Below are 13,128 nucleotides of genomic sequence, written 5' to 3'. Positions count from 1 at the left end.
GGGTCTCACACCCCAGATGATAAGCTTGGGTCAGTCAGGGAGGTATAGTGACTAACCCAAGGCCACGTGGCCAGTGAGGGACCGAACTGGGTGAAAAGCCAGCTCCATCTGACTCCACACCTATGCTACAGCTGTGCCTCCAAGGGGCTGTCCCTGAGGGTTAGAGGTCACCCCTTCCCCTCCTCCTGGAGATCCCTGCCCCCACATCTCCTGACCTGGTCCACTGAGACCTCAGGCTCCTCCAACTGCTCCTCATACTCCTTCCTCCACCCGTGAGCCAAGCCACTTCTGACCACAGGGCCCTTCCCTGCCCACCCCCTGCAGGCCCCAGCTCCTGTCTGTGCCTCTCAAGAACACCCTCTCCTGGTCACACTGAACTCCTACTCGTGCTTCAAAACCCCGCCGAGGGAATGCCTCCTATTCTGTGGGAGACCCTGACTGTGGAGAGCCGTTTAGAGAGCTCTCCTCAGTGAATGCAGGCGTGATGAAATGAAACCTAATGGGATTGACGCCCTTCGGTCCCACCTCCTCTGTGAAGCCCTCGTGGATACGCAGTTCTGCCTGGCATGGTGCACCCCACGCTCGGTTGTCCCAGAGAGAAATGCTGTCACCTCAGAGTCCCTCAAATGGCCCTAACACCCACTCTCTGTCTGCCCCACCTCCAACCCAGCTCCACGTCCCCTCCTCCAGGAAGCCTGCCCTGACCCCGCACTTCTTGGTAAACTCAGCACCACAGAGTGGGAGCCCAAGGTGCAGGGGCCCAGGGTGCTTCTTGCTGCACCTTGGGGCCAGCGCAGGGTGCTAGACACCAGGGCGGGGGTCTCGGGGAGAAGGCCTGGTGGGAGAGGGTCCGTGGCACCTTCCCTGGGTGGTGCAGGCAGCTAGTGTACTCGGGGGCCGACCCAATGGCTGGAGCTTAAGGTCACCCAGAGGTCCCTCAGAAGCAAGGCCTGGCCATCGAGCAGGGAAGCAACCAAGCCCACACCGGCCTGTGTGGTCACGAGCTGTCATCAGAAGACCCAGAACAAAAAATCTTATCGGTGCGAACGAGGGGTAGAGACCCAAAGCCCATCTGTAGATAACTGGACATCCCTCACAGAAGGGTCACAAGGAAGGGATGAGCCAGCCAGGGTGCAGTATAGCACTGACAAAACACACAACATTCTTCTCATTCTTTAGTGTCCCCCCCACGCCGAACATGACCCCAGTTCTACCTTATAAATCTGCCTAGACCAGAGCATGTACACTGGTACAGATAAGAGCTCTCGACACACGGAATGCAGGACAGATAGACCCCTCAGGAACAATAATGGGAGTAGCAATACCATGAGGGTGGGGGAAAGGTGGGGGGAGAATGAAGGAACTGATCACAATGATACACATATAACTGCCCCCCCAGGGGGATGAACAACAGAAAAGTGGGTTAAGGGAGACAGCGGTTGGTATAAGACATGAAAATAATAATTTGTAATTTATCAAGGATCCATGAGGGAGGGTGGGGAGATAGGAAAAAATGAGGAGCTGATACCAAGGGGTCAAATAGAAAGAAAATGTTTTGAAAAGGATGATGGCAACATACGTACAATTGTGCTTGGCACATGGATGTATGGACTGTGATACGAGCTGTAAGAGCCCCAGAAAATGACCAAGAAGAGGACAGGCCTGGTGATCTACTGGCCACCAAGCCAGTCCTACTGTGAGATGGGGTCCCATGCGTGGGAATCAACTCCACAGCCATGGGTCATTTTTCCTGGTGGTGCCTTTGGCTGGGGCTACAAACCCTCCTTTGGAAGAAGCTTAGGGCATTGGGATCCCCTCCCTTACTCTCCTACCATGTCCAGACCGCAGTGCTGGTGCCAAAAAGCCTCTCAAGATTCCTCGAGTCTCTGTCTTCTCCTGCTCTCCCCCAGGCCTCAAGAATGGTGTGATGGGGACGAGCTGGGGACCTGATACCTGTCCTGGCACTGGGGGCCTATTCTGGTGCCAGGAAGAGACCTTGAAACCCCATGGGGCCCTAGCCAGAAGGACTTTGTTGTGAGTGGAGTTATATATATCAATGCCGACTCATAGCAACACTGCAGGCTAGGGTGGAACTGCCTCTGTGGGTTTCAGAGACTAACTCTGTACAGGGGTAGAAAGCCTTGTCTTTCTCCCCAGGAGCAGCTGGTGGTTTCGTACTGCTGACCTTGCAGTTCACTGCCCAACACATGGCCACTATACCACCAGGGCTCCTCTTTCCTACCCCCTGGACTAGTGTTTGTGTGTGTGTGTGTGTGTGTGTGTGTGTGTGTGTGTTTTAATGACCCTCACTGCTCTCAAGTTAATTCCTTCTTACTGCAAATCTTTACCAAAGCAGACGGCCTCATCATTCTTCCAGGGAGTGGCTGGTGGGTTCAAACCACCAACCTTCAGGTTACCAGGCTAACATGTAACCCATTGCACCAGCCGGACTGGTTGAAGAAGCCAACCAGACAGAAGCCGTTCAAGCCACCCTGTTGGGCGATGCCAAAGAGTCAAGCAGTCTTGCGTTCGATGCCCCGCAAAGCCCCCTCCTCCAGGCCTCTCCCAGGGTCCATGGGAGGAATTGACTCCCAGAACCCCCTTATAGCAGAGGCTCACAGGTGGCCTGAGCCAGCGTGGCCAACCCCAATCCTTGCCCCCATGCTCCAGAAGAGGACACTGAGGCTGAGACAACAAACCGCTTGCCCAAGACTGCAGAGACTGTGGGCAGCACAACACGGGCTAATTCCTGTGACACAGTTCACAGAAGCCCGTGGGATAAGCATCGCTGCTGTCTCCTGGCCGGAGACTCCACCCAGCTCAAGCTGGGACGTGGGGGCCAGGGGCCAGGGGTGATGACCCCGAGCTGTGGAGAGGGCGAGGAGCAGCTGGGCCCAGCAAGCAGATTCTAGCCTTGTCCCCCTTTCTTGTCCTCACTGGTCACTGTTGGGTGGGCTCTGCCTCATGGTGACCTCGTGGGCGCCCAGCAGGACGGCTCCGTAGGGTCTTGGGAAGCAGATTCTTCTGAGCTGCCTCTGGACAGGTCTGAACAGCCAACCTGGCAGTTAGTATCTGGCACTTGGCCATTTGTGCCACCAGGAGCATCCTGTCCCCCATTTACACTCAGCATGGGTGCTCCCAGGGCTGCAGGCATGGGGGCATGCCATCCTGATGCACTGGGCTCAGGAATGGCATGGGGAAAGGGTGGGTGCAGGTACAGGGGGCCTCTCCTGAGGGGAGAAGATGGTGGGCATAGTGGGGGAGGGGTGGGGGTATAGCTGGTGGCTTGGGGTGAAGGAGAACTGACCAGACCAAGCCAGTTGTGGACACTGGCAGGCATTTGACCTTAATCCTCTGGGCAGTGGGAGCCATGGAAGGGCTTAAGGGGGGTCCAAGCTGCGTTTAAGAAAGGCTGCTTTGGCAGCCAGGTGGGGAGAGGGTGGCCTCAGGGGAGAATTTGATTCCCAGGCAGGGTCCCTCATGGGCAGCCACCACTCCTCCTCTGTGAGGGCTGACCAGGTGTCAGCAGAGCTTCCAGATAAGATGGACTAGTTAGAAAGGCTTGGTGGATCCCAATAGGCCCGTCCCACTGTGCATGGGGGCTCTGCTGTGCGTACGTGGGGGCCACGCAATGGCAGCAAGCAGTGGTGAGCGGGCAGCTGGGGAGAAGTCCCGGAGAGGAGCAGGGAGGAGGCTTGACGTCCCCCGCACGCACACACACCGGACACCACTCTGCCTGTGGGCATTGCAGCTGGATTGGGCAGTCCCGTGGCAAGGGCATGATGCGTGAAGGTGACCATCCAGTGCTAGACAATACAACCTAGCTGGACAGTGTGGCCTTCCTTCCTGCAGGCCACAGCCCAGGGGTTGTAAGGCATGCCCAGTACCTGCAGCCAGGGCAGCCTGACCGGCCCTGAGCTCAGGGCTAGAACAGATATAGGGGGAGGGGGTGGGAGGCTTAGGTCAGGGGTGAAATCTGAGCAGAGAACAGAAAGAAGAGAGGAGCTGGGCACCTGGGGGTGGGGGCAGGCCCAGGTGATGTAAGCAGAAGCGCAGAATCCAGTGGTTCTCAACCTTCCTCATGCCGTGATCCTTTCATACAGTTCATGTGGTGGTGACTCCCCCCACCCCAACCATAAAATTATTTCTGTTGCTACGTCATCGCTGTCATTTAACTACTGTTATAAATCGGGTGACACCTGTGAAAGGGTCATAAGACCCCCAAAGGGGTCGCGACCCACAGGTTGAGAATCATTGGCATAAGCGCAAAGACTGGGCAGGGGGAGCGGGAGGGAGGGAGCCAGCCAGGCCCTAGTGCCCAGAATGCCACAGCCCGAGGTCCGCTCTCAAACTGCAGGGCCACCACAAAGGGTTGCTCGGGCTGGGGGGCGTCGCTTCCGACCCACAGCGATCGATTGAGTCTGGAGACCAGGAAGGAAAGCCGGCCCGGTCCTGCGCCGTCCTCCGGTCCTCACCATCGCCCTGCTGTGGACGCATGCGGTTCCCATAAAGGGCTCCATGGGAGAGCCTCGGCTGCTCGGGTGTTCAGTTTTCGCAGCTCCCACAGTCTGAGTGCAGGCTGCAAGGGCGGGCGCTGGCCTTGTGTGGCTCAGGCACCCACCTGGGGCAGGGTATGCCTGCAGGGTCTTTGTGTCCCCCACAGCCACCGAGCAGGCCTCCGTCTCAGGACTCGAAATTCTCCTGGTGCGCTCCGGACCCTGGTCTATGTCCCTGGATCCAGGACATAGATGCCAAGGTGGCAGGGTGAGGTGACCTCCCTGGGCCTCAATGTCCCCAGTATACAACTTGGGCAGAGCTGAACCGACTCTAATTATGGGGCGAGCGAGAGCCAATCAGCGGGCGGCTTCCCAAGGTCTTGGTGCCTGATTGGCTACTACAAACCCCCACTAGGAAGATGTTGTTCTGCCTAAAAGCCACGCATCCAGGAGGCCACCCCCACCCCCACCCTGTGATCTGCTAACCCCCAACTGCTGGCAGCCGCCCAGCACCAGCCTGCTTGGCTTATCTGATCTCAGCCCACAGCACATGCTCCCCAGCACCCCACCCCCATGCCCTCCTGCCCGGAAGCTCGCTCAACCTCATCCTCAACCTCATCTCCAGGCAACGGAGACCTTGGGCTGCCTGCCTTTCCAGGGTCTCCCCCGGCCCCCACTCTCCAGTCCCTCCAATGTCAAAGACTCAGCGTGACCACTTGCATGCTCTGCGTCACAGAGGCACGGAGCCCTGGTGGCCCTGCCGGGTAAGCTTTGGCCTGCTAATCTCAAGGTCGGTGGTTCAACCCCACCAGGCTCTCTATGAGAGAATGAGACCAGCCTGTCACTCCCATTATGAGGGTCTACCTCAGAAACTCTGTGAAGGAAAGCCATGAGTGGGAATTGACCAGAAGGCAGTGGGTTTGGTTGAGTTCTGGTGCCCCCCTCCCTTACCCCTACCTCCTGTCCCAGCAGGGTGTGGAGCCTCTATGAGCCCGTCCAGCGCTGAGCACCTGTGGTCTGGAAGTCAGCGCTGGGGGCATGCAGCCCTCCCCTCCCATCCACAGTCTTTGCGGCCCCGCTGAAGGTGCCACATGTTGGGAAATGAGCCCTCTGGGTAGGGAGACCCTTAGAACACACCGAGGCTGCACCCTGGGCTCAACGCAGGCCAGGCATGGCTGCCTCCTCCTGTGCAGGGGCTGACCCTGAGCTGGAGCTGGCAGGACACAACGAGAGCAAGGTCAAGACACCAGGGTCCCTCGAGGCTCTACAGTGGGCCCGGTCCTGTGGCCAGGCAGATGCCGTACTCCTCCACTTCCTCTGGGGGTCCTGGGGTCATGCTGGTGCAGGACCCGGCACCCAGAAGACCCTGGACAGACAGCCCGATACTCGGTCCTCCCAGGGCCTCTCACTGAAACTCAGTGCAGGTCGGCTCAACACGCATATTCAGCAGCTGCTGTGTCTGAGTCCCTGGACCACGGCACTAGGGGTCTCCAAATGGACTGAGGGCCAGTGGGGAGAGGGACCAACTCGGGGCCAGGAGAGGCTTCCTGGAGGAGGGGGCATTGGGCTGGGCCTGCAGGCCTTAGGCTCCTTGACAGGAGAAGCAATGCCCGAGGGCCCAGGGAACAGCTGAGGAGAGACCCTCTGTGTGGGTATCCGGTGACCAGGGGGAGGTGCATGGAGCCAGGGGCTTTGGAAGCTGGCCGGGGGCACCCAAGGGAGGCCAGAAAGGGTTGACTGGCACCGAGGGCTGTGCTGTGAGTGGCAGGCACTGAGGGTTTGTGAGTGAGGGGGTGGAGGCCTGAGTCCCCTTCTCCATCCAGACTGTGCAGCTGTGTTCCCCAGGGCCTCTGTACCTCTGATTCAAGCCCTTCTTCCCTCGACCCCTTCTGCATGCCCCCTGCCCTTGGCTCCAGGGTCTTGAGGCCCCCTTGAAGGTCGCCTCCCCCTTCCTCCTACCAGTCTCCTATCTCTCTCCCCCTCTCCCTTCCTCCCACCACCCAGTTGGGACTAGTGCATCACCAAGTGCTCCACCCCCAATGCCCAGCCCAGCATCCCACCCCGCTGCCCTGGCCCAGCACTCACACGGTGGGGATGTACTCTCCCGGGAAGGCGTTGGTGGTGTAGCTGATAAGTAGGCAGGTCTTGCCCACTGCTCTGAAAGACAGGAAGTGCAGAGATAGATCATGGGCCTGTCTGAGACCTGAGACCCTCGGGAACGTTTCTGAGCCCCCATCCCACACTCAGGACCGGACAACCAACCCATCGGACACTCCCTTCCTCCCTGCCCCCCAGCATCCTGATCTGGTCTCACCCCTGAGTGCACATTCGAGTGTCTGATGGGCCCTTCCCCGGGGGATTCTGACCTCCTTTCCTAGGCGGTGTGGATGCTCAAGGGAAGGCGGGTGGGAGGTGGGAGGTGGGAGGTAGAGGGGTGGGTGGTGTCCAGTGTCCAAGAGACATGCCCTGTCACTCCTGTTCCTGGGGTCCAGACTCTGGCTTGGCTGTCCTAGCGGCATGGCCATGGGCAAGTCACTTAACCGGATGCCTCCGTTTCCTCATCTAGAACCCAGTGCTCGCCCATGCCCACGGGCACACTGCGGTGTGGTTGGGAGAGGCTAGCCTGCTGCCGGTCAGTTCTGTAGCCCTGGTGGCCTGCTCTGTGGGCTGTTTATCACAAGACCGGCTGCGCAAACCCTCCCGTTGCTCCATGGGCGAAAGACGAGGCTTTCTGCTCTCGCAAAGATTGACAGCCTTGGAAACCCACCAGGCGGGTTCTGCTCTGTCCCACGGGGTCGCTAGGAGTCTGAACGGATTTGATGGCAGTGAGTCTAACTTTCTTGTGCCGGGCAGTTGCCCTCTGCCACACACAGGGTGGCCATGAGCTGGGGGGGTGGGGGGGCACAAGTTTGGTTTGGAGGCACCTGCCACTCCCCTCCGTCCTCTTTTTTTCCTCCCACTTCTCCATGAAGGATAGAAGTTCAAATCCCCACAGGTCGGGGATGAGGATGCACCTTCTCTGAGCGTCGGTCTTCACACCTGTGAAATGAGCCTGACTCGCACTGGGGGAGGATGACCAGAGGCGCAGGCCAAGCTCTGCACGTGAGACGAGCCAGTGCCAAATGAACAGTGCGGGTCCTTGTGCAAGCTGTCTGCATGCTCGGGCTGCTGGTAGGAGAGGGGCCCAGGCAACCTGCTATAGCTACTGGAGCCTCAGAGGCCCAGGGCCTGCTCAGATCAGTCACTTCCTGTTCCACCCCACCCCCCACTGCCTTCCTGGGCCAGGCCACCAAGGTAATTCGAAGGACTGGGACTTTGCCCTAGACTTCCTCCCTCCCCTGCTCAGCTCCGATGCAAAGCAGAAGTGACCAGGGGTGGGCAGCGGGCAGGCGGCAGCTGTGAATGACAATCAGCTGAGGACGGATAACCTGCCCGGGCCTGGCAGGACCCCACCAGCCAGCATCTCAGCCTTTAGGACCCAGGACCTCTGGGAAAGGGCCTGGTCTGTCTCTCAAGACTCCACGTTGTCCCTCTGGAGAATGGGAGAGCTGGACATGCCAGGTGGACTTGGGGAAACCCCCTAGAGAGGGGCTGAGGTGGCTGTATGAGAATTATTGATGAGGAAACTGAGGCCTGGGGGAGGGGCACGACCACCTGAGGTCACTGCGTGTAGACAGCTGGGATGGACCCTCAGCCCAGCTCATCCATCCCCACTTCCCTACTTCCATTTCCTACTTCCACCCTTCTGCTCCCCACCCCCGTGCCCTCCACTGCCCCCTCAGCAGGCAGGCTGAAAAAGTAGTGGTTGCCAACCTCACTCACGGACCAGCTGCAAGGAAGAGGAGGAGGAGGAAAGGGGGGTGGGGGCAGCAGTTCTGAGCACACTCGGAGGACAGGCAGCCAGTCGAAATGTCTCAAGAGATTCATTCTCCCATCCCCCTCGGTGGCCTGCACCCTTGCCTCTTCCAGCGACTGAGCTGAGCTGAGCTCCGGAGTGAGGCTGCAACTTGCCCAACAGCACACAGCAGGGCCCAGCCTTTGATTGGAACCCACACATCAGGGACCCCGCCCCACTGGCACCCACAGCACTGAAGGATGGCACACATCGCCAGGGAAGACCTACCACCAGTGGCACTCAGGGAACAGACCGGGAGTCCCAGGCCCCCACCCATAATCCTGCACCCAGGCAGCTTCCAGGGGGGGTTGGGCCAGAGCATGAAACTGTCTGTTTGCGGCTCACCCCAGGGTCCTCCCTCTGGGTCCTGGGTGAAGAAGAATGTGGCTCCTCCCGGCTGCCTCCCAAGAACCTCACCTGCGGGCATCCTCCCCCTTCCCCCCACCCACCGCCCACCCCTAACCAGGGGCAGCAGGCGGGAAGATCTCTGGGTCCCCTGGGGTGGGGGGCAGTGAGCAGCCCTGTCAGGTACTTACCCATCTCCCACCACCACACACTTGATGGCCTGCATGGTGTCTGGGGCCTGGGTGGTGACAGCTGAGGGCAAGGAGCGGCTCTGCGGGCACCAGGGGTGTGGAGAGCCTGCGAGGCACTGACGGGGACAGTGGCAGAGGGACGGGAGGCAGAGGAAGCGGAAGGGGAACTTACCCAATCTGATCCCCCACGGCCGTTTGCAGAAGGCGGGGCGTGCGGTCTGCCAGAGCACCTCGGGGCCTGTAGAGGCTGGGCCAGGCTCAGGGCCCCAGTGGTCACCTCTGCGCTGGGCACCTGCGGGGGCATAGGACTCTCAACTGGGAGGGGTTGCTTCCTGGCCTGGGGCAGGGACACAGTTTGCTCCACCAGAACCCAGTCCACATTTCCCGGGTGCCCACTGAACACCACGTGAGTCTGGGGTACAGGACACAGCTGCTTCTGGGGCTTCACACTTGTCCGTCCCTGAGGTGAAGGCCAGCCCTTTTGGGGGTGCCTATTAAGCAAGGCCGGAAGAGATGAGGCTGCAGGGGACAGAGCAAGGGAGAGCTGGTGGCCAGCAGGTGGCATTGGAGCTGGCACTGCAGGTGGTGGTAGAGAGAAGGGACTGGGGGAACAGTAAGAGCTCACCCCAGCCCCAAGCCAGAGCCCATGTGGGAACCCCTGAGTTGGAAGGATGGGGAGATATGGAGTGGGATGCTGAGGTAAGCAGGCGGTTGGGACCAGTGGCGGGGGGTCCTGAACAAGAAGGGAACTTGGAGGGCAGTGCTAGGCTGTGCCCTCCACAGGCTGGACCCCTGCCCTGCAAGGTGGCAGGTGCTACTTTCCACCTCAGCCCCTGGGAGCCAGACCCCAGGGCCCCATTCTGCAGAAGCAGAAACCAAGGATTCCGGAAGTCAGGGGTCTCCCTGCCTCCACCCAGGCTGAAATCCAACCCAGGGCCAGGTGACTCCACACTCTCTGGCACTCGATGCTGTTTGTGGGGACAGAGCCTGAGTCTGTGGCTCAGAGGGGTGGGAGGTTCATTGCTGCTTCTCTCCACCTGGTCCCTTCCCACTCTGGGGGGCAAGGACAAGAGAGGGGTCCTGCCATAGGTTCCCGACTCCAGACTGGTCACTCAGGACAAGCTGAGAGAGCAGCCAGCAGACACACAAACCTTCCAGTACCCTCCCAGGGGAAGGGTAGAGCCCAGCTGTTGCACAGAGTGGCCACCTTGGCCTGCAGGAGGAACGTTCCCCCGGCTGCCCACACAAGCTGGATGGAACGGGCTTTGCAGGAAGGGAAATGCAGCTTCCCCCAAGGGCCTACCACTTGGCAAGTCCATTCTTAACAAACCAACAAATGTTGAGGGGTTTGGGTTTTTTTCCCCCTTCTGTGGTTGGCATGCACTGAGATGCGGGATTATTTCCTGCCACGCAGCCTGCCAGGGGAAAAATCACATGTTCTATCCCACCCCACCCCCAACCCACTCCCCCTCATGCTTCTGTCTCATGTGGCATCTTGGGATATTCCCCTAGATCCAGGCTCTTTCCCTGTTCACCACTAGCCCCTAGGGCAACCTATGTGTTCATCTCACGAATGCTGCACTAAACGCCCGCCCATGGGATCATGGACCAGAAAAAGGGCCATTGTGGTGGGAAAGCAGTGAGATCCCAAATACCGGAATGCTAGTTACTCATATATCCCCCAATGTTAATTTCTTAGTTTTGATATACATGCTGAGGTTATATGTTAACACGAGGGAAACATGGATGAAGAGTAAGTGGGAACACTCTACCATCTTTGCAACTTTCTGGTAAATCTAAAATGATTAAAATAAGTAGTTTGAAGAAGAAAAAGAAGAAGATACCTCTGGGAAGACGCTATGAGCTAACACATGACTTGGAAAACAGCAAATAAACTAGATAGTAGCCCCAATTTATGTCCTTAGGCGGGGGGCTCAACCATACATGGCCATGGTGGCTCTAAAAGCTCATCCGCTTTCGTTTCCGGGAATGCCACTTCTCCGGGTCATCCCAAGCAAAAACTTTCCCATAACATAGAACCTTCTGACTCTTTGCTTCATTCTGTATCCGTTATGCACTGTTGGAGAGCCTAGCTTTGGGCTTGGTGCGAGATGGGAGACAAAACACAACAGAGTGGAATAATGCCCTGAAAAACTTGTAGCCCATGCTGGCGGTGGCACAAGAACCTCGAAAGCCTTCCCTTGGCACGTGCCCAATGTGTAGGTGGCCCTGGGGCGGTGTGGACAGCAGTGATCGGCAGGAGATGAGGCGGGGGAGTGAGGCAGTTTGCAGACAGCTGCCACAATGGATCCAACTGCAGTGGGCACAACACTAGGATAGCAGCCACCCTGCCTACTTCTGGCCCGGCAGGCATGACTCTGTGCACTTGGCTGGTGTTAGCCCATGTTGTCCTCACAGTAACCCTGTGACGTGGTGTGTTAGGCAGAGTTGACTAGAGAAACAAATCCAGAGACACTCCTGTGTGTATAAGAGTTTATATCAAAGTGTAATTGTATATTGAGAAAACATCCCAGCCCAGTCCAGATCAAGTCCATAAGTCCAATATTAGCCCATATGTCTGATACTAGTCCATAAATTCTACAGACTCACACAGCACATGCAGTGATGCTGAAAGGAGGAAGGTCACAGGCCAGTGAGTGAAAAGTCTGTGGAAGCATCTCAGTGCTGGCTCGATTCTCCACGTGGTCCTCCAGCTCCAGAGCATTAGCGGCCATACGTGTAGCTTCATGTGGCTTGTCAACAGAATGTGAAGCAGAGACAGTGTGTGTCCCTCCTCCAGGAAGGAAGACAGGAGTTCCCAGAATCCTCAGGAGAAGGGCATGCCCACACAGGGGCATTATGGGCTAGGACCTGATTGACAGGCTAGACTCCACCTCTTCACTCAAGTTGACAGGAGATGATGTCACCACCACAGGTGGCTCCGACTGCAGCAGAAACACCACGAGCAGGCCGCTTTCACAAACAAATTTCTTCTCAGGAGGCTGAAGTCCATGCGAGCACCAGATCTTGGGGAAAGGTTTTCCCTTTCCTTCCTGGGGAACAGGTCCTGTTCCCATTTCAACCTGTGTGGGCCTGGCGTTCCTTGGAGATCTGCGGGGGATAGGAGGGCCCCCAACAAATCATCACAGGTCCGGCAGGCGCAATTGTACGGCGATGATAAGTAAAGATTATAGTAAAGTCATAGAGAGCATGAGAGGTAGAAGAGAGATTGAAGTACTGGAGTCAGCAACAATTCATGGTAGCATGCTCACCTCAACCCCACTTGGTGGTCCTCGTGGGGAGAGCCCCAGAGCGAGAGCAGGAGAGCGCCCACACTGTATTGCTAACCAAGGGTTATAATTACTTCAGGGGGCATGATTACAGGTAACCACATGTCACAGGAAGGGGCAGTACAATAGGCATACACATCATAGGAAGGGGATGCACGATAGGCATAAGCATGACAGGAAGGGGAAGAGCTAGGGGTAGGCACATAGGAAGGGGAGGGACTAGAGGTATACATGTAACAAGAAGGGTGGACCCTAAATTCATGGCGGCGCCCTAATCTTGGTCATCCTTGGGTGGGCTTGACCTCTCTGGGGTCTCCTACAAGGAAACAGACAACTGCTATCCTTATCAGAAGGGAGTGGGCCCTACTTGTTGTGGGATAAACAGTGGTGACTGCTTGCTCTAGATGGCTGATAACCCTTAGGGAGAATAACCCCTGATGTACTTCTGATGACCTCCAGATGTATAGTCATTCGCAAGCAGCTAAGTTTGACATATATTTGGGGGAGATAACTTGGGAGAAATCTCTCTGTTTCCCACAGAGATCTACGTGTATCTTGGCATCAATCTTCCCCCGAGTCTAGCAGGCTCTCAGCACAAAGACCCTGGCTCTTCTTCCCTGGCGAAGGTCCTGTTCTTCTCTTCTACTCACTCTTCTCTCTTTTCATCTCTTCTACGATTAAAAGTGATTCAGGCCACACCCAGGGAAACGCTCCTTGCATCCAGCCAGGGCTGGGACCTGAGTGAAACTGGTGCATCCCACCCTAATCCTTGTGTATTAGTCTAGGTACTTTGGAGAAACAAATCCACAGCAACTCATGGATAAGAGAGAATTTTATGTAAAGAAAATGTGCATCACGAAAACATCCCAACCCAATGCTGCCCAAGCCCACAAGTCCAACATTAACCCATT

The 13,128-nt window shown here is 57.4% G+C and overlaps 1 protein-coding gene across 1 annotated transcript in view; it reads right to left on the bottom strand.

The window, feature by feature from the left end:
* The window catches only part of RAC2 (Rac family small GTPase 2), a 17,809-nt gene extending 8,807 nt beyond the window's left edge, over positions 1-9,002 (bottom strand). The window contains exons 1-2 of the mRNA XM_004700303.2: positions 8,928-9,002; positions 6,582-6,653 (exon numbers count right to left, since the gene is read on the bottom strand). Of these exons, the coding sequence (XP_004700360.1) occupies positions 6,582-6,653; positions 8,928-8,962 (107 nt within the window). The 5' untranslated portion in view covers positions 8,963-9,002. The remainder of the gene's footprint in view (positions 1-6,581; positions 6,654-8,927) is intronic.
* Positions 9,003-13,128: the final 4,126 nt, after the last annotated feature.

Source organism: Echinops telfairi, unplaced genomic scaffold (genome assembly GCF_000313985.2).
Source record: "Echinops telfairi isolate 266 unplaced genomic scaffold, ASM31398v2 ScPeMD7_2;HRSCAF=8, whole genome shotgun sequence".
In the NCBI taxonomy this organism is placed as follows: Eukaryota; Metazoa; Chordata; class Mammalia; order Afrosoricida; family Tenrecidae; genus Echinops; species Echinops telfairi.
The sequence above is the reverse complement of the archived record's forward strand: the minus strand, read 5'-3'. Positions and strand labels throughout refer to the sequence as shown.